Source organism: Hyla sarda, chromosome 12, assembly GCF_029499605.1.
Source record: "Hyla sarda isolate aHylSar1 chromosome 12, aHylSar1.hap1, whole genome shotgun sequence".
Classification (NCBI taxonomy): domain Eukaryota; kingdom Metazoa; phylum Chordata; class Amphibia; order Anura; family Hylidae; genus Hyla; species Hyla sarda.
This window is the reverse complement of record NC_079200.1, coordinates 24,833,411-24,861,072: the sequence shown is the minus strand read 5'-3', so window position 1 is coordinate 24,861,072 and position 27,662 is coordinate 24,833,411. Positions and strand designations below refer to the sequence as shown.

The window sequence follows — 27,662 nt, the reverse complement described above, 5'->3', positions numbered from 1 at the left end:
AGTGTTGAGTGTCAGTAATATTGTAATATTGAGTGTCAGTAGTATTGTAGTATTGACTGTCAGTAGTATTGTAGTATTGACTCAGTAGTATTGTAGTATTGACTGTCAGTAGTATTGTAGTATTGACTGTCAGTAGTATTGTAGTATTGACTGTCAGTAGTATTGTAGTATTGACTCAGTAGTATTGTAGTATTGACTGTCAGCAGTATTGTAGTATTGACTGTCAGTAGTATTGTAGTATTGACTGTCAGTAGTATTGTAGTATTGAGTGTCAGTAGTATTGTAGTATTGACTGTCAGTAGTATTGTAGTTTTGACTGTCAGTAGTATTGTAGTATTGAGTGTCAGTAGTATTGTAGTATGGACTGTCAGTAGTATTGTAATATTGAGTGTCAGTAGTATTGTAGTATTGAGTGTCAGTAGTATTGTAGTATGGACTGTCAGTAATATTGTAATATTGACTGTCAGTAGTATTGTAGTATTCACTGTCAGTAGTATTGTAGTATTGAGTGTCAGTAATATTATAATATTGAGTGTCAGTAGTATTGTAGTGTTGAGTGTCAGTAATATTGTAATATTGAGTGTCAGTAGTATTGTAGTATTGAGTGTCAGTAATATTATAATATTGAGTGTCAGTAGTATTGTAGTGTTGAGTGTCAGTAATATTGTAATATTGAGTGTCAGTAGTATTGTAGTATTGACTGTCAGTAGTATTGTAGTATTGACTCAGTAGTATTGTAGTATTGACTGTCAGTAGTATTGTAGTATTGACTGTCAGTAGTATTGTAGTATTGACTGTCAGTAGTATTGTAGTATTGACTGTCAGTAGTATTGTAGTATTGACTCAGTAGTATTGTAGTATTGACTGTCAGCAGTATTGTAGTATTGACTGTCAGTAGTATTGTAGTATTGACTGTCAGTAGTATTGTAGTATTGAGTGTCAGTAGTATTGTAGTATTGACTGTCAGTAGTATTGTAGTTTTGACTGTCAGTAGTATTGTAGTATGGACTGTCAGTAGTATTGTAATATTGAGTGTCAGTAGTATTGTAGTATTGAGTGTCAGTAGTATTGTAGTATGGACTGTCAGTAGTATTGTAATATTGAGTGTCAGTAGTATTGTAGTATTGAGTGTCAGTAGTATTGCTATCACTGTGCACTAGGTTCATGTGCCCCATGTCTATTGGCGCCATAGATTGTCACATAAAATCGCATATACATCCTTTCCTCGCACCATCTGTCCACAACTCCTGGTGCATCTCAAAGGGGATTCACTCTATTTCGTGGCATCTTGATCTAAAACATCATGTACACCAGTAAAATCTGTCTGGATTTTGCTTACATCATCTAGAACAGTGGTCTCCAGCCTGCGGACCTCCAGATGTTGCAAAACTAACAACTCCCAGCATGCCCGGACAGCCAACGGCTGTCCGGGCATGCTGGGAGTTGTAGTTTTGCAACATCTGGAGGTCCGCAGGTTGGAGACCACTGATCTAGAAGACCAGTAAAGCGCAATTGTTTGCAGTGAACGCCTGCTAGCAAAAACGCAGCCGTCAGCCATCCCCGCTCTGTTTCTATTCACTTCTCTCTTTTCAATATTTTCTGCAAATAAACCTTCTATCTTGGGCACTATAAGCACTCTGAGATGAGCACGTATGTGCGTGTGCGCTGGCATGCAGCTGTATGTATCTGAGGGGATTTACATGTGTGCACGCTCGCGGATGCATATAAATATCCCTGCAGCTGGGTGTAATGGGCTAAACACAGGCTATTTATAAATCTGTCAGACCCACACATGGATACATCAAACCACTTAGGGAAAAAAGTATGTCAGTTAGTTTCAGCCGTATGGTTATGCGTATGCGTATGGTTATGCGTATGCAACGCTGTAGAGGTTACATAATATAGAAACGATCTATTCCGTTAGCTATCATTCACAGCATGTAGTAGAATATGTCTACAATTATTTGTTATCCTCCACTATAGCTGTTATGCCAACATAAGGAATTGCCTATCCACAGGAAGGGCAATGTTCACAAGCCCCATAGAGAATGAATGGAACGTTGGCTGCGCATGCGCGTTGTGCTGATCCATTCATACAGAAGCGGGGAGCGGACAGGTGGACACAGCAGGGGGAGGGGGTGGTGGTGGAGAAGGCGACGGACCGTTGCGCGCACTAATCGCTTATGCGTTAAGCCTATGTGTTGCTTTTAAAACCAGGATATACGTCTATCACCTTGACAGCAAGTAAACAATGTGACGTGCTTAAAGGGGTACTCCTGTGGAAACCTTTTTTTTTTTTTTTTTTTTTTTAAATCAACTGGTGCCAGAAAGTTAAAGAGATTTGTAAATCACTTCTATTAAAAAAAAATCTTAATCCTTCCAGTACTTTTTAGGGGCTGTACACTAAAGAGAAAAAAAAGAAAAAAAAGAAATGCATTTCCTCTGATGTCATGACCACAGTGCTCTCTGCTGACCTCTGCTGACCATTTTAGGAACTGTCCAGAGCAGCATATGTTTGCTATGGGGATTTTCTCCTGCTCTGGACAAGTTCCTAAAATGGACAGCAGAGGTCAGCAGAGAGCACTGTGGTCATGACATCAGAGGAAATGCATTTCTTTTTTTGGATTTCTCTTTAGTATACAGCCCCTAAAAAGTACTGGAAGGATTAAGATTTTTTTTAATAGAAGTGATTTACAAATCTGTTTAACTTTCTGGCACCAGTTGATTTAAAAAAAAAAAAAAAATAGTTTCCACCGGAGTACCCCTTTAAACAAAAACACAGCAACACAGAATAATGTTTATAGGCAAAACCTACTGCTAAGGTGAGTCTCAGATATAGCAGCTAGAGAATATGGAGTTGAGAAAAATTCCCATTTCGTTTTGATCATTAAAATGGTTATCCAGGAAAAAACTTATATATATATATCAACTGGCTTCAGAAAGTTAAAGGAGTAGTCCAGTAGTGAACAAGTGGTGAACAACTAATCCCCTATCTTAAGGATAGGGGATAGTTGCAGATCGCGGGGGGTCCGATCGCTGGGGCCCCCCGCGATCTCCTGTACGGGGCCCCGACAGCCCGCGCTTCGGCAATCTCCAGCTCTGCCATAGAGATGTATTGAGGGGGCGTGTCGGCCGCCGCTTCGTGCGGGGGTCGACACCCGCTATCTGGCCGGAGAGCCTGGCCCCCGTACAGAGAGATCGCAGGGGGCCACAGCGTTCGGACCCCCTGCGATCTCAAACTTATCCCCTATCCTTAGGATAGGGGATACGTTTTTCACCACTGGACTACCCTTTTAAACAGATTTGTAAATTACTTCTATTAAAAAAATCTTAATACTTTCAGTACTTATGAGTTGATGAAGTTGAGTTGTTCTTTTCTGTCTAAGTGCTCTCTGATGACACCTGTCTCGGGAACTGTCCAGAGTAGAAGCAAATCCCCATAGCAAACCTCTTCTACTCTGTGCAGTTCCCGAGACAAGCAGAGATGTCAGCAGAGAGCACTGTTGTCAGACAGAAAAGAACAACTCAACTTCAGCAGCTGATAATTATTGGAAGGATTAAGTTTTTTTAATAGAAGTCATTTACTAATCTTTTCAACTTTCTGGAGCCAGTTGATTGAGATATATGTATATATATATATATATATATATATATATATATATATATATATATATAAAAGTTTTTTCCTGGAATACCCCTTTAAGCTCTATGGGGCTTACTGCCCCTTATCACTGTGCACCCAGTGTCACACTGAACAGTACGTCTGTCTGCTCTTCCTTACAGGAAATTACAGTAAAACCCCTTTGAGAAGGTCTTCTCAAAGAAATCTGGTCTAGATAAGAGGGTGGCCTTTTCCAAGAGGTGATGTTTCGGAGAGAGGTCTTACCATACATTACAGCACTAGGTTACAACCTGGTCTGAGCGAGTTGTTAGCTTTGGTTAGGGTCGCCACCTGACCGGTATTTTACCGGCACGCCGGTATTTTGGCTACCCTGCCGGTATTTTTATATTAAAAATACCGGCAATACAATGGCCGGTATTTATCCAACCAATCCTCCAACCCCCATAATGTTGCACCATATTTTATACCAGTGTTTCCCAACCAGAGAGCCTCCAGCTGTTGCAAAACTACAACTCCCAGCATGCCCGGACAGCCAACGGCTGTCCGGGCATGCTGGGAGTTGTAGTTTTGCAAAAGCAGGAGGTACCCCTGGTTGGGAAACACTTACCTATACTATATACCACTATATAGTCCAACATGCTGGGAGTTGTAGTTTTGCAAAAGCAGGAGGCACCCCTGATTGGGAAACACTGACCTATACTATATACCACTATATAGTCCAACATGCTGGGAGTTGTAGTTTTGCAACAGCTGGAGGCACCCCTGATTGGGAAACACTGACCTATACTATATACTACTATATAGTTCAACATGCTGGGAGTTGTAGTTTTGCAACAGCTGGAGGAACCCCTGGTTGGGAAACATTGACCTATACTATATACTACTATACTGTATAGTCCAACATGCTGGGAGTTATAGTTTTGCAACAGCTGGAGGCACCCCTGATTGGGAAACACTGCCCTATACTATATACTACTATATAGTCCAGCATGCTGGGAGTTGTAGTTCTTGTTTGTGGCATCTGCTGAGCCGCAGGCTGTATTAGGGCATGCTGGGAGTTGTAGTTAGTAACTAACTGCAACTCCCGAATTTAATTTAAAAAAGCGATCAAAAAATCACATCAAAACAAAAATGGTACCGATCAAAACTACAGATCGGGGCGCAAAAAACGAGCCCTCATACAGACCCGTATAAGGAGAAATAAAAAAGTTTTAAGGGTCAGTATGGGACAAAATTTCCCCCAAATATATGTGAATCCTGTGATGTTACGAATATATAATTAATTATGCAAATTAGCATGGCCGGTATTTTTTTTTAAAGGAAGGTGGAGACCCTAGCTTTGGTTCTGCACCCTATACTGACTATGCTATTCCATCACACGCTGTGGCCCCTGAATATAATTCCATGATCACACACTGTGGCCCCTGAATTTAATTCCATCACACACTGTGGCCCCTGAATATAATTCCATCACACACTGTGGCCCCTGAATATAATTCCATCACACACTGTGGCCCCTGAATATAATTCCATCACACACTGTGGCCCCTGAATATAATTCCATCACACGCTGTGGCCCCTAAATATAATTCCATCACACACTGTGGCCCCTAAATATAATTCCATGATCACACACTGTGGCCCCTGAATATAATTCCATGATCACACACTGTGGCCCCTGAATATAATTCCATCACACTGTGGCCCCTGAATATAATTCCATCACACACTGTGGCCCCTGAATATAATTCCATCACACACTGTGGCCCCTGAATATAATTCCATCACACACTGTGGCCCCTGAATATAATTCCATGATCACACGCTGAGGCCCCTGAATATAATTCCATGATCACATGCTGTGGCCCCTGAATATAATTCCATGATCACATGCTGTGGCCCCTGAATATAATTCCATCACACACTGTGGCCCCTGAATATAATTCCATGATCACACACTGTGGCCCCTGAATATAATTCCATCACACACTGTGGCCCCTGAATATAATTCTATCACACACTGTGGCCCCTGAATATAATTTCATCACACGCTGTGGCCCCTGAATATAATTCCATCACACGCTGTGGCCCCTGAATATAATTCCATCACACACTGTGGCCCCTGAATATAATTCCATGATCACACGCTGTGGCCCCTGAATATAATTCCATCACACGCTGTGGCCCCTGAATATAATTCCATCACACGCTGTGGCCCCTGAATATAATTCCATCACACGCTGTGGCCCCTGAATATAATTCCATCACACGCTGTGGCCCCTGAATATAATTCCATCACACACTGTGGCCCCTGAATATAATTCCATCACACGCTGTGGCCCCTGAATATAATTCCATCACACACTGTGGCCCCTGAATATAATTCCATCACACGCTGTGGCCCCTGAATATAATTCCATGATCACACGCTGTGGCCCCTGAATATAATTCCATCACACACTGTGGCCCCTGAATATAATTCCATCACACACTGTGGCCCCTGAATATAATTCCATCACACACTGTGGCCCCTGAATATAATTCCATCACACCAGGGGCATTGCTAGGTGTCCAAAAGACCCAGGGCTAGAACAACAGCGCCCCCTAACCAAACTCTCAGACATTCCCAAACCACGCCCTCAGACACGCCCCTAAGAGAATGCATGAAGCATTATCAGGGATATTTTATTACTCCTCCATTCTGGTGATCGTTGGGTGTCCCAGCAAGCAGACCTCACCGATCACCTAGCTATCCCCTATAATGTGGATAGGGAATCATTATAAATTTTGGGAATACGTCTAAGAGCAATGGTTGATGTGATGTGATCATAAATCATCAATTTTGGTATTTGGAGATTTTTACTCCATTCACCGTGTGGGATAACAGTATATTTCCAAAGTTCGTACATTTACACATATGGCAATATCAGATATATACTGTAGTGTTTTTTATTTTTATTATGTTTTATTGGGGAAAAGTGACGATTTTTATTGGGGGGGGGGGGGGGTATATATTTTAAAATCTTTTTTTTTTCTACCTGGCTGGTTACCAAATAAAGAGGGAACATTATGCATAGTTTTTCTTTTTTAACCCCTCAGGGACATGCACCGTAAATGTATGGTGCAGTGAGTAAAGTCTTTCTGCTGCGTGGAGATGCCTCCCGCTCTCCATGCTTAGCCAAGCCTGAAAGGCTGAAATCTTCTGGGACCGCGGCTATGCGCGGAGGGTGGGAGAACAGCAGGGCTGAGAGGTGCCAGGAGCATCATGTCTCTTCCCAAAAGCCAATAAACAAAAAAATAAATAAAAAATAAGCGGTAGCCAGAGACCCGAGGCAATGGGCCTGAGACCCGGGGCTACAGCCCCGTTAGCCCTCCTCCAGCAACGCCCCTGCATCACATGCTGAGGCCCCTGAATATAATTGCAACTACTTACAACAAATTTTGCAGAGAGGAAAGAAGCCACAATAGTAAACAACAACTAGGGGTTACCAATACCAATATATTTCTCTATGTCACAAATTAGATAAAAGTTGGTGCGATTGTTCACAAATAGAAGAAACACAAAATAACAGTAATTCTCCCTCAGTCGGCAGCTACAAGATCTCACCTTGTGTGGGGTTTCAATGATCATAAGAACGGTGAAGATCCAGCCCAGAACTACACAGGATCTTTTCAATGATCGTAAGACACTACGCAGTGAAGGACTGACATCCTGCGGCACCAGCAAGGTCCCCCTGCTCAAGAAAGCACAGGCCAGTCTGAAGTTTGCCAATGAACATCTGAATCATTTAAATGGCGTTGTGTATTACCAACTGTTTTCTTGGTGACTGATTAAAGACCAGATTTGTAGAGTACATGACTAATAGTTGTCCTGTAGACAGATTCTCCCAGGGCTGGTGCAAGGATTTTTGCCACCCTAGGCTAAAGCTAATTTTGCCGTCCTCTGGACTCCTCCCATTGGCGGGGGAGCGGCAGTTGACAGAAGCAATGTGACGCGTGCACTTTCACGGGCATCAGAGAGGAACGCGGTGTGCAGCAGGGGGTGTAGGTGGGAGGGTTGGTGGGTAGCAGGTGGACACGCTGTCAGGATGCTGGACCTGACCTGGGTGATCATGGCTGTGACTCAGAGAGGAGCGCTGCGGTGCTGTGTTCCTCTGACAGACTGAAGAATTTCTTGTACGGGAGTGGGGTTGTTGCTGGCTGAGCTGACTGTGAGCGGGTGGTTGTGACTTCGGATGCTAGCTAAGTTTACTGCGGTGGGCAGAGCAGCCACCCCCTCAAGAGGGCACTCTAGGCAGCTGCCTACTTTTCCTATAGTCAGAGCTGGACCTGGATTCTCCCACCTCAGCTGTTCCAGCTCCCCCAGAGTTACCATGGGCCACTTGGTTGATTCTCTCATTAGTTTTCTCCTTGCCCGGCTTTGGGTGGATGACCTTGTCTTGGTAGGTTTGTGTTTGCGCCCGATTCTTTCCATTTTCTGGTGCCAGATTTTAGGATGCTCAAAGCTTGGGATATTTTCTCTTTTTTATAACCTAACTCTTCTTTGTATTTTTCCACAATTTTATCTCTGACCTATTTGGTGAGCTCCTTGGTCTTCATGCTGCTGTTTGTTCAGTAATGCTCTCTAACAAACTCTGAGGCCTTCACAAAACAGGTGTATCTGTATTGAGATTCAGTTGCAGACAGGTGGATCCTATTTACTTTATTATTCACTTGCAAATGAACCTTGTGAAGGCAATAAGACGCATTGTTAGGGTTTCACAGTAAGAGGGGTGGATACATACTGTATGCACATAACACCTTTCAGATTTTTATTTGTAAAATAAATCCATGGAAAATTTCCCCCCACTATCAAATGATGGACTATTTTGTCTTGGTCCGCTACATAAAATCGAAATTAAATTTTTTTAAATGTAGTTATACTATGAAAAAATGCAGAAAAGTCCAAAGGGGTGAATACTTATGCAAGGCACTGTATAGCTATCATGCTAAATCTAAATTTAAGTCTATCAAGTGATTCTTATTACTATTTAACAAATAATTTTCTGTAAAATTTGGTGAATTCATTAATGATATGGAGATTGTATATGTAATATTTCTAATGAGATCCTCCACTATAATTGGAATGGGCTTTGATTGAAATCTGTGGTTAGAGAATTCGTCTCCTTAGTGTAATAAATTACATCCCAACTCTGTCACTATTGACATCATTAGTGAGTCTCTGGGGATTGACTTGCAAGATGCTGAAGGCTCCCTCTGCCAAGGTTTATATGAAGAGGAGCGCGCGCCTGCAGCACTGCACTCTATTGTCATTGCTGGAATCACATATATAGATCACTAAAGTCTATTGTTTCCCTTCAATTACCACACCAAGGTCCCTGTTATACACAGCTGTGTACAATGCAGAGGGCACAGCCCCATGGAAATTAACAACACACGCTAACGAAGCCCATTTGGATGGTTATGATTTGTATCTATCTTTATAAACCACTAAAACCCTCACAATGGTCATCATCCATCTGTGGCTAGACTCATGAACTGCCATCCAAAGTTAGAGTCATTATAGTGACCTTCTACGACAGACTTAAAGGGGTACTCTGCCCCTAGACATCTTGCCCCCTATCCAAAGGATGGTGTAGATGATAACCACGCCCTGGCGTCACAAATACTAAGGGTTAATAACATCTGCCCTAAGGGTAACAACATATGCCCTTCAACACACCCCTCACAACAAGAGCTTTCCACTCTGTCTCTAGCGTCAGACCCAATGCCACAAATAAACACTCACTGGCCACTTTTTTTTTTTTTTACTAGGGCTGGACCCTCTTTTTCCTTTATGGCATACTTTCTTTAAGGTGCTGGAAACATATGGATTTCAGTCATATGGACATGATGACATCACACAGTTCCTCTATATGGACATGATGACATCACACAGTTCCTCCATATGGACATGATGACATCACACAGTTCCTCCATATAGACATGATGATATCACACAGTTCCTCCATATAGACATGATGACATCACACAGTTCCTCCATATGGACATGATGACATCACACAGTTCATCCATGTGGACATGATGACATCACACAGTTCCTCCATATGGACATGATGACATCACACAGTTCCTCCATATAGACATGATGACATCACACAGTTCCTCCATATGGACATGATGACATCACACAGTTCCTCCATATGGACATGATGACATCACACATTTCCTCCATATGGACATGATGACATCACACAGTTCCTCCATATGGACATGATGACATCACACAGTTCCTCCATATAGACATGATGACATCACACAGTTCCTCCATATGGACATGATGACATCACACAGTTCCTCCATATGGACATGATGACATCACACAGTTCCCCCATATGGACATGATGACATCACACAGTTCCTCCATATGGACATGATGACATCACACAGTTCCTCCATATGGACATGATGACATCACACAGTTCCTCCATATGGACATGATGACATCACACAGTCCCTCCATATAGACATGATGACATCACACAGTTCCTCTATATGGACATGATGACATCACACAGTTCCTCTATATGGACACGATGACATCACACAGTTCCTCCATATGGACATGATGACATCACACAGTTCCTTCATATGGACACGATGACATCACATAGTTCCTCCATATGGACATGATGACATCACACAGTTCTCCATATGGACATGATGACATCACACAGTTCCTCCATATGGACATGATGACATCACACAGTTCCTCCATATGGACATGATGACATCACACAGTTCCTCCATGTGGACATGATGACATCACACAGTTCCTCCATATGGACATGATGACATCACACAGTTCCCCCATATGGACATGATGACATCACACAGTTCCTCCATATGGACATGATGACATCACACAGTCCCTCCATATAGACATGATGACATCACACAGTTCCTCCATATGGACATGATGACATCACACAGTTCCTCCATATGGACATGATGACATCACACAGTTCCTCCATATGGACATGATGACATCACACAGTTCCTCCATATGGACATGATGACATCACACAATTCCTCTATATGGACATGATGACATCACACAGTTCCTCTATATGGACATGATGACATCACACAGTTCCTCCATATGGACATGATGACATCACACAGTTCCTCCATATAGACATGATGACATCACACAGTTCCTCCATATGGACATGATGACATCACACAGTTCCTCCATATGGACATGATGACATCACACAGTTCCTCCATATGGACATGATGACATCACACAGTTCCTCCATATGGACATGATGACATCACACAATTCCTCTATATGGACATGATGACATCACACAGTTCCTCTATATGGACATGATGACATCACACAGTTCCTCCATATGGACATGATGACATCACACAGTTCCTCTATACGGACATGATGACATCACACAGTTCCTCCATATGGACATGATGACATCACACAGTTCCTCCATATGGACATGATGACATCACACAGTTCCTCCATATGGACATGATGACATCACACAGTTCCTCTATATGGACATGATGACATCACACAGTTCCTCTATATGGACATGATGACATCACACAGTTCCTCTATATGGACATGATGACATCACACAGTTCCTCTATATGGACATGATGACATCACACAGTTCCTCCATATAGACATGATGACATCACACAGTTCCTCCATATAGACATGATGACATCACACAGTTCCTCCATATAGACATGATGACATCACACAGTTCCTCCATATGGACATGATGACATCACACAGTTCCTCCATATGGAGTTCCTCCACAGTACCTTCCAGTCTTCCATTGTCCAATTTTGGTGATCCTGTGCGAATTGTAGCCTCAGTTACTATTCTGTCACCTCACACCAGTCTGCCCATTTTTTCTTGTTATCAACTGAGACATTTTTGTCCACATAACTGCTGCTCACGGGGTATTTTCTCTTTTTTAGACCATTCTCTGTAAACCCTAGAAATGATTGTGGGTGAAAATCTCAACAGATCAGCAGTAGTGTTAAGCGCGAATATTCGAAATGCTAATTTTTACTACCAATATCGCCATTTAGCGATTTCGCGAATATTTAAAATATAGTGATATATATTCATAATGACGAATATTTGTTTTTTTTTCTATTTATGCGAATTTATGCAAATATTTATGCGAGTATCGGCCCTTCCAGACTGGAAACTGATCCCTCCCTTCTTTTAGGTGATATAATTGCGCATGCGCACTATGCGAATTTCATTACGAATTTTCACATGGAAAAAAAAAGAGAACGAACATAGCGAATTTGCGAACGTAGGACGAATATTTGTCCATATTTTCGCTAAATATCGGGAATTCGAATATGGCCCCTGACGCTCATCACTAATCAGCAGTTTCAGAAATACTCAGACTAGACCATCTGGCTCCAATAACCATGTCATGTTCAAAGTCACTTAAATCTCCTTTCTTCCCCATTCTGATGCTAATTTTGCGCTGGAGGTGGGTGCTGTGCAGACATAATGGGAAGCTCTGTTTCATAGCATATAGAAATATTGAGCAAAGAGCAACAGGGAAAATGGCGCCCCGTTCATGGATTTAAGGTGCTGAATTAGAAATTAAAGTGATTTAAACACTGTGGTGGCCCAGTACAGGAGTTGCACCCCTGTACCCTTGCTGCCCTGTCAGGCAGCCTCCCTGCAGTGTCCCCTGGGCCGCCTTGCACCTGTTCCCCTTGTACATTTATCTTTATGTTGTGTATTGTATATAAAAGTGTTATGTCTTTAAGAATAGTTGACATGTGATTAACCTGATGTCATGTGATTGTAACCCAGTGAGGTATCAGTGACCATGTGACCTAAGGGTGACCTATGGGATCCCTCCAGAGTCTCTCCTATAAAAGCCCTGGGTGGAGCCTCTGCTCTCGATCTTACTTTCTTAGTCTTTGCTGAGGAACAGTGAAGTCAAGTCCTCGGTGTCTGGAGTCCAGAGGAGGCCTTAAGTCAGTCCATCAGCCACGGATTCTCAAGTCCATTGCCCCTCAGGGCAAGTCAAAGCCTGGTAAGCTACAGAAGGGGTGAAGTCAGTCATAGTCAAGTCAGTCCAAGTCATCCTGTCTTTAGTCAGCGTGGCCTGCATCCAAATTGTCCAAGTCCACTATAAGTCCCAGCAAGCCCTAAGGTCTCTGAAGTCACTGGTCCGTGGGCCTAGCCAAGCTGTATAGACTGTTACACCTGTCTGACTCAGTAAAGCTGCCGTTGTTCTGTAACTTTGCGTCTGAGTCATTATTTGCCCCCGTGCCTAGCCCAGGATCCAGCTGTATTCCTTCGGGTGGTTTAGAGGATAAACCATGCCCTGGCAACACGAACACAAGGGGTTAATGCCATCTGCCCCTAGGGTAATTCTATCTGCCCTCATCACACCCTTACCACAACACGTACACAGTAAAGGTAAGCTTTAAAGGGGTACTCCGCACCCCTAGACATCTTATCCCCTATCCAAAGGATAGGGGATAAGATGTCAGATCACCGGGGTCCCGCTGCTGGGGCCCCCCGGGATCTCAGCTGATGCACCCACCTGTATGGCTTCCACCTCACACAGGCAACGCTGGAAGCTTTGGAGCCCGACCACAATGGCGGACGAGCGTGACGTCACGACTCCGCCCCGTGTGACGTCACCAGGCCCGGCCTTAGGGGTGTGCGAGCTGTGCGGCTGCACACGGCGCCATAGCAACAGGGGCACCGGGCGGCCGACACAGCTCGCACCAGGTATATATAATTTGTATTGCCCCACGCCCGGAACATGCAGTTCCGGGCGCTGGGCAGTTAACTTCTTTAGACATTTAGCCCTGCTTCGGGCAAGCAGCGCTAAATGACGGTATAATGAAGAAAACTGTGCCCTGTAGCGGAATGTGACCCTCCGCACAGGGACACAGATTTCTGTTTTGCAGGCCACTCCCTCTCATTACATTCCCACTACCCTCCCTCAACTGTGTCCCTATGCGAGGGTCACATTCCGCTTCAGGGCACAGTTTTCTTCACTACACCAGACAGCTTCACTTACCCCGCCCTCCTCCGCGTCTTCGGTTGGCTGGCCGGCCCGAGTCTGAAGAGGGACGTCACGCATGTGACGTCCCTCCGCAGACCCGCACAGGACGTCAGTGACGTCACTCATCAGGCCGCCGCCGGAGAGAAGAGAAGCGCAGCGCAGGTCAGGTAAAGTTGTCTATGTGTGTGTGTGCATGTGTGGGTGTCTGTCTGTGTGTGTGTGTGTGTGTGTCAGGGGGGGGGTGGTTTGGGAGGACCTGGGGGAACGACAATGCTACCGAATTTGGGGAACCTGCTACTACCTATTGTGGGGAACCTGCTTCTACCTAATGTGGGGAACCTGCTACTACCTAATGTGGGTAACCTGCTTTTTCCTAATGTGGGGCTATACTGCACCCAAGGTGGGGAACTATACTGCACCTAATGTGGGGGACTATACTGCACCTAATGTGGGGTACTATACTGCACCTAATGTGGGGGACTATACTGCACCTAAAGTGGAGAACTATACTGCACCTAATGTGGGGACCTATACTGCACCTTATGTGGGGAGCTATACTGCACCTAATGTTCGGGGAACTATACTGAACCTAATGTGGGGGAACATACTGCACCTAATGTGGGGAACTATACTGCACCTAATGTGGGGAACTATACTGCACCTAATGTGGGGGAGCTATACTGCGCATAATGTGGGGAACTATACTGCACCTAATGTGGGGAACTATACTGCACCTTATGTGGTGGAACTATACTGCACCTTATGTGGGGGAACTATACTGCACCTAATGTGGGGAACTATACTGCACCTAATGTGAGGAACTATACTGCACCTAATGTGAGGAGCTATACTGCACCTAATGTGGAGAACTATACTGCACCTAATGTGGGGAACATACTGCACCTAATGTGGGGAACTATACTGCACCTACTGTGGGGAACTATACTGCACCTAATGTGGGGAACTATACTCCACCTAATGTGAGGAACTATACTGCACCTAATGTGTAGAGCTATACTGCACCTAATGTGGAGAACTATACTGCACCTAATGTGGGGAACTGTACTGCACTTAATGTGGGGAACTATACTGCAACTTATGTGGAGAGCTATACTGCCAACCTTATGTGGAGAGCTATATGGCACCTAATGTGGGGAACTATACTGCACCTAATGTGGGGGAACTGTACTGCACCTAATGGGGGAACTTTACTGCACCTAATGTGGGGAACTATATGGCACTTAATATGGGGAACTATACTGCACCTAATGTGGGGAACTACACTGCACCTAATGTGGAGAGCTATACTGCACCTAATGTGGGGAACTATATGGCACCTAATGTGGGGAAACTATACTGCCAACCTAATGTGGAGAGCTATACTGCACCTAATATGGAGAACTATACTGCACCTAATGTGGGGAACTATATGGCATCTAATGTGGGGAAACTATACTGGACCTAATGTGGGGAAACTATACTGCACCTAATGTGGGGAACTATACTGCACCTAATGTGGGGGAACTATACTGTACCTAATGTGGGGGAACTATACTGCACCTAATGTGGGGAACTATACTGCACCTAATGTGGGGAACTATACTGCACCTAATGTGGGGGAACTATACTGCACCTAATGTGGGGAACTATACTGCACCTAATGTGGGGAACTATACTGCACCTAATATGGGGGAACTATACTGCACCTAATGTGGAGAGCTATACTGCACCTATTGTGGGGGAACTATGCTGCATCTGGCAGGGGGGCAGGGGACTGGTGAAGGGGGACATGGAACTGATTAAAGGGGCTGATTAAATCTAAAAAAAATATTTGTTACAAAGGGGGGGCGCCACAAGGTTAGCTCGCACAGGGCGCCTGAACACCTAAGGACGCCCCGCCCCCTCAATGCAAGTCTATGGGAGGTCCGTCACGCTCCCTCCCATAGACTTGCATATAGGGGGCGTGGTGTGACGTCACACGGGGCCGAGTTGTGACGTCACGCTTGTCCGCCATTGTGGTCGGGCTCCGAAGCCTCCAGTGTTGCTGGTGTGAGGTGGAAGCCGTACAGGTGGGTGCAGCAGCCGAGATCCCGGGGGCCCCCAGCAGCGGGCCCCCGGTGATCTGACATCTTATCCCCTATCCATTGGATAGGGGATAAGATGTCTAGGGGTGCGGAGTACCCCATTAACTTATAAAAAGGTTACGCTCAGGGAACTGAGCTGCAGTACCAGGCACAGCCACACCTGTATGTATGGCGTGCTACATGCAATATAGGCAACATGCAGTTCACTTCTGTAAGCGACATACTCCTCTGATACTGCTAATGAATGGAGGTTAGTCATTAAATATTAATGGTCTATACTACAGATAATCAAAGGGGTTGTCCAGAATTAGAAAAACATGGCTGTTTTTTTTTTTTAGTGACAAGTAAAGTGACAAGTACCAGCCCAATGACACTTTTTGGCTCTATGGATATAAAAAATTACTTGATTCTCCAGAAAAAACTTTAGGTGTCTCAGTTCTGTGCAATCTGCTGCCACTGCATATTGTTATGGGAATTTTGTCTCTAGTAACTACTTGGTCAGGACAGAACACATGTAGTGGCAGGGCTCAGACAGGAGAGAATATCTTGAGAAAACCAGGGCTCTGTACTTGCAAGTTAAGCCCTGAGATGATCCACACTGTTCCTGAAAAGTAAATCAAGGCTTCCCTCTCATCTCTAATCACCCATAAAGCTCAGGGCAGCTGTTCCTTGTGTAAATCCAGTATACCTACTTTTGTACATCTATAGTGTAATCTCCCCCACTTCCTTTAGTCTGCAGGGTTGTCTTCAGCAGCAGCTCAGTGTTTAGGGCAGTGTTTCCCAACCAGGGTGCCTCCAGATGTTGCAAAACTACAAGTCCCAGCATACCCGGACAGGCTAGGCACGGGGGCAATGAAGACACCGATGCCAAGTTACGGACAATGGTAGCTTTACTGTGGTTAGACAGCTGTTACAATCTATGCAGTACAGCCAGGGCCCAAGGAGGTGACCAGTGACACAGAGACCTCACAGGTTTGCTGAGGTATGGGGAAACACATCCCATACTGGGCCACCACACAAGTCTATGGAAGGGGGCGTGACGCGGCCATCACGCCCCCTCTCATAGACTTGCATTGAGGGAGCATGGCCGTGAAGTCACGAGCCTCCGCCCCGCATCGCCAGTCATCCAGCACAAAGCGAACTGGATGTCTGGGGTGCCACAGTCGGGATCGCGGGGGTCCTATGGAGGAATGAAAGTTGCCACAGCAAGAGTACCTACTGAAAAAAATGAGACAGGTCTGGATGTGCCACTATTTACCTGTATGGGTCACCATGGAGCCCCCCTGCTGCCACAAACTCATGCAATACTGACCAACACTTATGATAGTGCCCCCTGCTCGGCGGCAGCATGCCTTCACTTTATCACTGATCAGTGGGCCTCCACAGTGGCTGGCCTTTTTTACCCTAATCTGACCATTTACTGACCATTATACAAACATCTAGTCGCACCCAATCAAATTTACTCTCTCAGGGGGACCAATACAGAACTAGAGGGACAATGATAAGTGGTGGCCCAGTACGGGATGTGTTACCCTGTGCTCCTGCTGTCCTGTCAGGCAGCCTCCTTCAGTGTTCGCAAGGCCCCCTGCACTTGTTTCCCCATTGTAAATATGTTTTACCATGTAAAGTGTTATAAAATGTAATGTTGCTTTAAGAGTTATACCATGTGATTTGTCATGTGATTGTTACCCAGGCGGTATCAGTGACCATGTGACTCCAAGAGTGACCTATGGGCTCCCTGCTAGTCTCCCCCATATAAGCCCTGGGTGGAGCTTCTCTCTGCTCTTCGGCTGAGGTCCAGTGCAGTCTTGTCTAGTGTTTGTGTCCAGAGTGTTGGAGACCTCAATGTCCAGTCCTACTGCCACCATCAAGTCAAGTAAGATAAAGTCACAGCTTTATGAGTCAAGTCAGTCCCTATCAAGTCAGTGTGGTGTTGGGGTGAGGTGTAGGGGCAGATGGTGTTGCCCAGGGGTAGATGGTGTTGACCCCTCAGTGTTCGTGATGCCAGGGCGTGGTTTGCCTATGTAACCACCCGAAGGTAGCACCGCTAGTCCTAGGTTAGGCAGGGGAAATAATAGTCCAAGGCCAGGTTAGGGTTAACGGTAGCTTTTACTGATGTAGACAGATGGTACAGTCTATACAGCTCAGCCAGGATCCCAGAGAGGTGACCAGTAACACAGGGGACCTCGCAGCTTGCTGGGACTTGCAGTGACTTGACAGACTTTAGCGCAGCCACACTGACTATAACTGACATGACTGAAGATAGTGACAGATAGTGGTACACAATATGTGGGGAACACTGCAAGAGAGCTCTAAGGATGTACAGTGACTCAACCTGACAGTACTGTAGGAGCATATCCCGTACTGGGACATCACATCAGCATGGTCTGCATTCAATTGTCCAGTCCTACTACAAGTCCCAGCAAGCCCTTAAAGGGAAACAATCATCAGATTTTACCCTATATAACGCTTGGCAAAGCGTTATATAGGGTAAAATCTTTATTTTCACCATTCCCGGGGGATGCTCCTGCCCCCAGGGATGGTGAAGATATGAAGTTATAAACTAGTCACTGCCGCCGCCGTTAAGTAGTCACCTGGGCAGGGAGCTCTTCTCCTCTACTCCCGTTCTTCTGCCGGGAGCGACGCCCCCTCCGCTTGATTGATGGGCCGCGTCATTATTCCGCTCACTAAACAGACGAAGCAGAGCGATGACGCTGCCCATCAATCAAGCGGAGGGGGCGTCGCTCCCGGCAGAAGAACGGGAGTAGATGAGAAGAGCTCCCCGCCCAGGTGACTACTTACGGCGGCGGCAGTGACTAGTTTATAACTTCATATCTTCACCATCCCTGGGGGCAGGAGCATCCCCCGGGAATGGTGAAAATAAAGATTTTACCCTATATAACACTTTGCCAAGCGTTATATAGGGTAAAATCTGATGATTGGTTCCCTTTAAGGTCTCTGAGTCACTGGTCACCTCTGTGAACTGGCTGAACTGTATAGACTTTACTAACTGTCTACCCTCAGTAAAGCTACCGTTGTCCGTAACTTAGCGTTGGAGTCTTTATTGCCCCCGTGCCTAGCCCAGGATCCAGCGGTATACCTTCAGGTGGTTATAGGATAAACCACGCCCTGGTGTCACGAATAAAAGGGGCTAATGCCATCTGCCCTGCACCACACACCCCGCCACCACAGATATCTCACAGGTCCATAGTTAGACTAGTCCATGATCCAAGGGGGAAGCACATGTAAAGTAGGTAGCATAGACTAAGGATATGTGCTGCCTCTATGTTTTTTGGTGACAACTCAACCAATTTGGACAGGCTGGTCATGCATTGTATATATGTTGGATTATCTTTTATGAAGGGGCAGTCATTGATGTCTTACTGACGTTGGATTATTGGCAAATCCTGCTATGTCTGGCACCATAGACACTAACGGGGGAAATTTATCAAGACCTGTCCAGAGGAAAAGTTGACCAGTTGCCCATAGCAACCAATCAGATCGCTACTTTCATTTTGAAAAGGCCTCTGAAAAATGAAAGAAGTGATCTGATTGGTTGCTATGGGCAACTCAGCAACTTTTCCTCTGGGCAGGTTTTGATAAATATCCCCCCCTAGTCGGGTTTAAGGATAATTCCAGGACTGTTCTTAGAAGACAAGGACATCTTATAACTATGACACAAGAAGCCGCATCGGATAATTTCACTATGGTAGAGTCACTCTCTATCTGCCTGGATATGACTATTATATTTATGTGATACTTTATTATGTCAAAGTCAAGTGGCCTCCTATGATTGTTTATCCTGGCACATTCATTGCATTGGCACGATACCCTGCCCTCAATTTGGACCCAATCAGAATGAAGGGTGTGGTGAAGAATTAACATATGAAAGGCGAAAGGAGGGTGGCATGGGTGGTGCTAGAAGGCGACAAGCGCTGGGGCATGGGGAGTGGAAAGACAATGCGATTGTGAGAGATAGAATTATAGGGACAGACATCAATAGATAACCCTGGAATTGTAAAGCAGAGTGCGGCAGCAGAGACAGGGGAATGTGATCTATATGAGGGCAGGCGAAAAGAAGAAATTGCAATAGTGCATCGGGAAAAGAAGAATTTTACCCCCTGCATTAAAAGAGACAGAGCACAGAAAGAGAGGAGCTCTGCAGCAGAGCATGGGATAGACAGACTGCAGCAGTAAGGGAAGAGGAGAGATATAGAGTCTGCAGCAGAGAGGGGGGCAGAGCACGGGAGGGAGGGAGAAAGAGATTGCAGTGGAGGAAGAAGAAAGAGTATAAGAGGAGACAGTGGCAAGGATTAGGAAACACTGCAGCTTTCCTGAGCCACTCAGCAGATATAAGACAAGACAGCGTAGACACCTCCAGACACTGCTGGCACACACTCGTCCAAGAGACTGCTGTCCATCAAGTTGGTGCTGCGATTTAGAGAGTTTGACGTCCTCATGGAACACGGTGCACCAAACTGAGAAGAAGAGAACCACCAGGAGTGTGGTCAGAAGCTGCTAACCCTCCAGCAGGAGCCCCCCAGGACCACGAAAGAACAAGCCCAAGAGAATCTTATCTACAAGGAATCTGGTACCTGCACAGAGCTGTGGCCCCGTATCATAGGATAACTACAAGAAGAGAAGTGGAAGTCAAAGCCAATATGAGAACGAGCCCATGAACAGCCAAGAGGGAAGATATCGACATACCGCACGGTCACAGCAGGTGACATCCCCTACAACATCTCCTCTACGAGCCTCTATAGCACAGCATCAACTCCAACAGAACCATTTCATTCCAAAGTACCGTGGGACCCTCACTGGACAACATGACGGAGATAACAGAAACCGACCCGCAGAATTCAGAACCAAGACCACCGGTGACCAGCACCAGCGGAGGGTGTGGACTGCCAGAGAGCAAGGTATCCTTGAAAAGACACCTTCTCATTCACCAACCATCTATAAGCACCCTCACATCCCATCTACATCCTACAACTTACTCAGTGCTCACTCCGCTCGTATGATAGAGATGTTACCTAGTGCTCATGTCTTCCATTGGGAGGAATGAAAGCGTATTGCAGTTAATCATTGTAAAGATGTTATTCTGAAATGGGTTCTCAGGAAGGATTACCAGTGCAGCCTCCATAAATCCCACTCAGGCTTTATTAGTATTTTATTAGTATTCCTACAATCTCTGATCTCCAATATAGCTGCCTTCTGGCTTGCTTGGCATCATGATGATCTCATTCATACCCTCATATTGTAATATACCTGGACCGCTTGGCCTCTGTGTCTTATATCATTAGAACTTCTTACATTATTATGAGCAGAAGAGCCACTTAGGCAGCTTTTTGACCTACTTTATCCATTTGCCAACTACATTCATTTCCAATCATCTCCGATATAGTAAATTACACCCAGCACAGTAGTAGCAGCTTCTCGCATGAATACGTAATTACGTCTCCTCTCGTAATCCAGTTATGTATATCTGCATTGTCTGTAAAAGTTGCCTTGTCGGTAATTTTCGTTGCGTACGTCTGTATCAGCAGCATTCCGGTACGTCATTTACCACCTGATTGGAAGATAGCTTGTATTATAGCCCCCCTGTCCATTCATGCAGTATTGCTGACTTGACCTTCTTTTCACCATAATCATTCCTGCCTATCTTCGTTACTGTCAGTGTATTATTATCTGTCAACATCTGCAGTTACCAGGATTTCCAACATTGGATACTCAACACTTTAAGCCATCGGACATTATAATGTAATATATGGACTGTCAGTATCCAATTTTAATCATGTCTCAACATCCTTTCCTTCTAATTTTATCATAAAGTACAGAGGGAGCAAGCATTGTAGTAGAACATATATAGCTCTACACCATGCCTTGGTTGTCTCTTAAAGGGAACCTGTCATCACTTTCATGTTGCCTAAACCACGAATCATTGGGGCGGTCCCTGGTAGTTGCTCCCTGCCTCACCAGACTTAATTTATAGATCTCTATGTGGTGACTTGGGATGAGGGATGAACAGGGGTGTAGCAATGTAGTGTTGCTGGGTATAGGATTAACCCTTAATTGTCGTGACGCCAGGGTGCGGGTTCCTCTGTATATATATGTATCCTACCGTCACCCGTCCCAGGAACGATAGGGAGGAATAAAGGATTGTCCACAGCCGGAATTGTATTGAACTTGAAATAACTATACTGCAGCTTTTATGCAGGATGCAATTAACAACAGTCTTTACAAGAGGACCGTAATTTAGGCCCCTCACAGGTTGGCTGGGACCTTATAATCCTTGCTTTACGCTGTTCCACTGAATTTAGGGGTATATTTTAGGTTCAGTAGTCATTCGTTCATAGGATTTTAGGATGGAGTTGGATAAACTCACGGTTAACAAGATGCTGAAGAGATAGGCTTCAGGCCTAAATCGTCTTGTAGGTATGCACAGAGCTATGTTCTCTCAAGAGAGAGATCATGGGATACAGTGCCCTTAAATGTCAAGGGGCAGGCTCAAAGCTTATTGGTTCCCCAAACCTGTCAGTCCTATTACAAAGTATTATGGTACTAACACATGAACTAGTCACATGACCCACAGGTCCTTAAACCTTAGCATTATAGAATTATTACCTATCACATGACCTAAGGTCCTGTACATTACTTACATTATATCAAAGCATATTAAATATATACATTTTTAGGAATGTTAAGAGGTGACTAGGGGTTATCCCACCAGGAGATTCCTATCAGTATGAGGAACTCTGACTATGGGGACTTATAATGAAAGGTATGGGACACCACATCTATTTAGATAAAGGGACAGATCTATCAATGTAAGCTGTTGGGGTGGGAAGAAGCTATAGGAGACTACCCCGATGACTCGTTCAGGTAGCATGAAAGTGGTTTCCTTTACCTTGCACATTACTAGCCACATTTTACCCGAACTTGTCACCAACCAGCTCACTAAAGCCTTACCCTACTTATACAGTGCACAGCTGTATATCCGAACTTTACAATAGTAAGGGAAACATTCAGGACTATCAGATTATATGGGTTTTTGGATTTATAGGTTACATAGTTATTGGATTGTCCAACAAATTCACGTAATATATATATATCCCAAATGATCTAAAATCATAAACCCAACTTATACAACATTTCCGGTACCCTACTCCAGTTGGACTGGTTTCTGGACCGGGATTTCTTCATGGTTCTTAAAATGCCCTTAAAGGGGTACTCCGCCTCTAGAAATGCTGCACCCTATGCTCTAAACGAACACCGGGTGCATCAGGGGAGATCTCAGGGGTCCCCAGCAGCAGGACACCTGTGATCAGACATCTTATCCCATATCCTATTGTCTTACATGGCATCATAAATGACACAAGCTATAAGGAAAGATCTAATATGGGGTTGTCTTATCAGAATCAAGCCTTTTCATAATGTGGTCGAGCTGATTACCCCGGGTCTTGTTCCCAACACCCCCGAAAAACATCTGATTTTCTGATTTTGCCTGGGAAAGCCCCAGAGAAAATGTAGTATTACATGACAGCCATTCAGATGATTGTCTAACCTTAATCTAGGGGGGACTTTAGCCTGTGTGAAGTCACTCACCAGTCTGATTCATGGGGGGGGGGGGGGGTTCTGTGTGGGGAATCTTCCACGATGATATACCAAAACAAGATAGGCATGTCTACCGACAGAATATACTATAGAGATGTAGACTAAAACTTAGCATTTATTCAGTACTATTAAAATTGTCCTCTCGAAACTGGACAACAAGAACACAACAAAAACGTGCACAAAACCAAAAATAAAGTGATATTCAAGGATTGCTCCAAAGTTCACCTGGCATATCCTTGCCAAGGCATAAGCGATAGAGGATACAGTAGCACGATACAAAAGATTTCAGCCTCACTATCTCTGGCCCGAACCCCGTGACTCATGGGGGGGACATAGGGTTGGCAGGGGTGCCTGTTAAGATACTACACTACCCCTAAATAGCCTATCCCTAGGCAGAGTTATCTCCCTAAAAAGGACGGCCCCGCACCAGAACCTCCCCTGTTGTACTACCAAACCCTGTTACACACTAGCTCGCTGGCTATTACAGATGAAAAGCTAGCTCTCTATGGGGGCAATACTCTATGTGTTACGAGATACACAATGATTTAAACAATAGTGCCTGCCAAATCATGTAAGTCCCATTCACCAGTGTAGTGTGCACAAGTGTGCGTCTGATATATGCCCACTTACAAAAGCATTGATAAATATCCCTCTTATCAATATGCCGAGGAGGCCGTACAATATATATTCAAATTATTATAAAGGCATATAAAAGATAGCTTAAACGTCACAGCCACGGGTCAGTGTAAGGCAGGTATACAAACAAAAACCACAGAGCTGTGTATTAATGAAAAATAGACCATACCAAGCATATATCAATAGGTAGAAAAGAGGCCGATACTTATGTTTTTTGATGTCAGTGATACTGTAATTCTCCTATATCCATGTCATTGGGAGATGGATGAGGATATCAATGCTGAGCACGCCATAATAGGATTAATGGGATGCACACTGCTCTGGATACAGCAGAGGTCTCTTGAGCGGGGTAATGTAATACCTTAACAGACACCCCTGCCTCCCTACCTGTTGTCCCACCCTGTGCCCCCCCCCGAGTCACGGGGTTCGGGACAGAGATAGTGAGCCTGATATCTTTTGTATCGTGCTACCATAACCTATATCACTTATACCTTGGCAAGAACATGCCAGGTGAACTTTGGAGCAAGCCTTGAATATCACTTTATTTTGGGTTTTGTACACATCTTTGTTGTGTTCTGGTTGTCCAGTTTTGAGAGGACAATTTTTATCGTACTGAATAAATGCTAAGTTTTAGTCTACATTTCTATAGTGAGTCCTCCAAAATGATATCCATAAGCTACTATAGTACATATGGTCAGGGGTCGACTTCACGAGTAAACTCCTTAAAAAAAGTTGTTGAAATTCTGCAATCCCTTTTAGTACAATGGGTTCCCTGACAACAAGCTGACCCTATAACTGAGATCCCTAATAATTAGCTGTATTCTGTGGGTAAATCTGGCAGCTAGTATCCATTTTCCTAATTAGCACCAAAACTAGGCATTACACACTTCTCAATACAACCAATGGGCTTGACCATCGTGGGCTCTCCAAAATAAGCGATGCTCTTTGTAGCCGCCCTACTGTCTAGCTGTCTAGTTGAGGGTCCTAAAGTTGGTACCTCTTCTACTATTGGTTTTATAGGGTGTTACATTTTACGCATGGCAACTATTACAATGACAATATGGATTGTTCCTCCATTACTACTCTCATAAGGACTACAAAATATTTCCTCTGCAAATTCAATCACAGTCGTAATACATTAGAGGAGTAACAAGTCGACGGACAATCACTTATCCATTACCACTGGGCCAGATGACAAAAACATTAACCATCATTTTTGGTGTAAATCATTAAGTTTACACTTGAGAACCATCATTTTGCTTATTGTTTGGCTGCTCGCCCCATTTACTGTAAGTGATTATTGTTCCCTTCACTCATTTCATGCTATGTAGTCTTCTCTTCTCCAGAGTAAATACGCTGCATTTGGACAGCGCTTCCTTATAGCGGAGATCTTTTCCGCCTCTTATTAGTTTAGTTGCCCATTTTCTGCTCCAATTCGGGACATGCACTTTAAGAACTGACCTCTCACACTGAACTGGGAGCCTGATGTGTTGACCTGATTAAGGAGGGACAAGATTAATGTTTTGCTGTCTCATTTACTAAATACATGATATATTCGGCTAGCTCTAGATGCAGCAGTCTGGCATTACAGATACAGATACTGTATTAGATTTAAAGGGAACGTTGACGTATTGATCCAATTTTTTTTTTAAAGGGGTCACCAAATAAGTTCTGTGAGTATCAGGCGGCAAATGTTCCAACTTCTCACAGCACCCCCACAGTTTAAATAAAGCATTACATAGTTCTTATTAAAATCAATGGTCTTTACTTGTAATCCATGAACATGCCAGGGTCCTCCAGGGCAGGAGACACTCTTTGTAACTGTGTTACTTCTTGTGTTAGGTTTTATACTTCCAGACCACATAAAAGATGACTATTGGATGATTCTTTGTTAGACCTTTACTATGATGGGGGTGACATTAAAAGGTTACTCCACCCCTAGACATCTTATCCCCTATCCAGAGCTGGGAACCCCCGCAATCTCTGTGAAGCACCCGGCATTCCTTTAGAACGCTGGGTGTGGGCAGAGGGCGTCGTGATATCATGGCCATGCCCCTTGTGACACCACGACCCCTCAATGCAAGTCTATGGGAGGGGGCGTGGCGGACGCCACGCCCCTCCCATAGACTTGCATTGAGGGGGTGTGAGGTGATGTCACAAGGAGCATGGCCATGATGTCACAACCCCCGCTGCCCACTCCAAGCTGGGGGAGCAGGGAACCCCTTTAACCTCTTTACATTCTGTAGGTAAACGGCTAGTCCAAACTTATTAAAGGGCCCTGTTAGAATCAGGGGCCAAGGAGCTTTGACTTTTACCTCTAAATAATAAACCGGTATTTTAAATAAACACACTTATCCTTTATCCACAGAATAGGGGATAAGTGTCAGATTGAGGGGGTTCAAGACATCTGCTGGGATAGCCATGTACAGCATTCAGCTATGTCAAGCAGCTCCATAGACAATGAATAAAGCTGAGGTGAGCAAGCGCGTCTTGCCTCAACATTCAAGACAAAGACTTGGGCCCCCATTTTGGGGTATATCGCTTGTGAGCCCACAAGATATACTTGGGGATACTGGCAAGATGGTGTTATAATGTTATACCTCTACATAGCCATTCTCTTGAACAGACGAACATAGGCTACGGATGGCCAAATTCGATCCGTTTTTTAAACCTATGCTTTTTTTGCGGGACTCAAAAGCTTAGTAGACCAAAACTAAAACTAGACTAAAAAGATATATATTTGCCAAGCAGACCAAACATAGTCTCTGGAAGTCTATGTTCAGTCTTTTAAAGTCAGTGGACACACCAGGGGTACGTCACAATACCGTTTAAGCATCATCCCAATGTATGCCATCAACGTACCCTGAAAACATGATGGAGTTTGGACTTCTATTTATTGGCAACATGAACAATTAATTTACCTTGAAATTACATGAGGCCTCATACGTACGGCCATATTACAAATTTGTGTTATAGAAATCTATGGTTTATAGAATGTGTGTGTGTGGCCATGTGTGCTGGCCAATCTAGTCTGCCCAATACTGAACTTCATTTTTAGATGTAAGTGTGACAATATGCTCACTTTGCCATGTATAATTTAAGCGATATTAGTTATGGTTGGCCATATACAAAGACTGCGATGTCAACACAGTTATTTTTTTATTTAAAGGCCCAATTCACATAAAATTTTAGGTTTATAATGCCAGTATATGTCGGAAAACCCTTCAAAAAAGGCCTACTATGCTTTCGAGTCCCTCAAACTAAATGTAAAGGTTTGGGAAACAGACTGAACCTAGTCACAAGTAGACTACACTTGGTTCATTAACATCTACGGGAGCACCACAAGGTACCATGGAAAACCTTTCTAAAAATAATCCAATATATTCTGGCAACAAAGCCACAAAATGTGATGTGGAGCTGGACCTATAGGCAAAGGGATTGGTTCCACGTTATTTCCAACAGATTAGTGGGGATGTAAAGTACTGTTCTTCTTAAAAAGGAGTATTCCGCCCCTAGACATCTTACCCCCTATCCAAAGGATAGGGGATCAGATGTCTGATCGTGGGGGTTCCGCCGCTGGTGTGCCGCGGCTGCGGCACCCCAGACATTCGGTGC

At 44.4% G+C, this 27,662-nt stretch overlaps 2 protein-coding genes across 3 annotated transcripts in view; one reads left to right on the top strand and one right to left on the bottom strand.

Annotated features, from left to right (window-relative positions):
* LOC130296256 (transcription factor CP2-like protein 1) overlaps positions 1–27,662 on the bottom strand; it is a 247,943-nt gene that overhangs the window by 130,943 nt on the left and 89,338 nt on the right. The window lies entirely within an intron of this gene.
* Positions 19,502–27,662, top strand: part of STAC2 (SH3 and cysteine rich domain 2) — an 83,823-nt gene continuing 75,662 nt past the window's right edge. The window contains exon 1 of one of the 2 annotated variants that reach the window (XR_008849170.1): positions 19,502–20,716. Coding sequence is in view for 1 of the 2 variants with exons in the window: in XM_056547646.1 (XP_056403621.1) it covers positions 20,624–20,716 (93 nt within the window). In the remaining variant the exon portion in view is untranslated. The remainder of the gene's footprint in view (positions 20,717–27,662) is intronic. The other variant, XM_056547646.1, reaches the window with a different exon arrangement.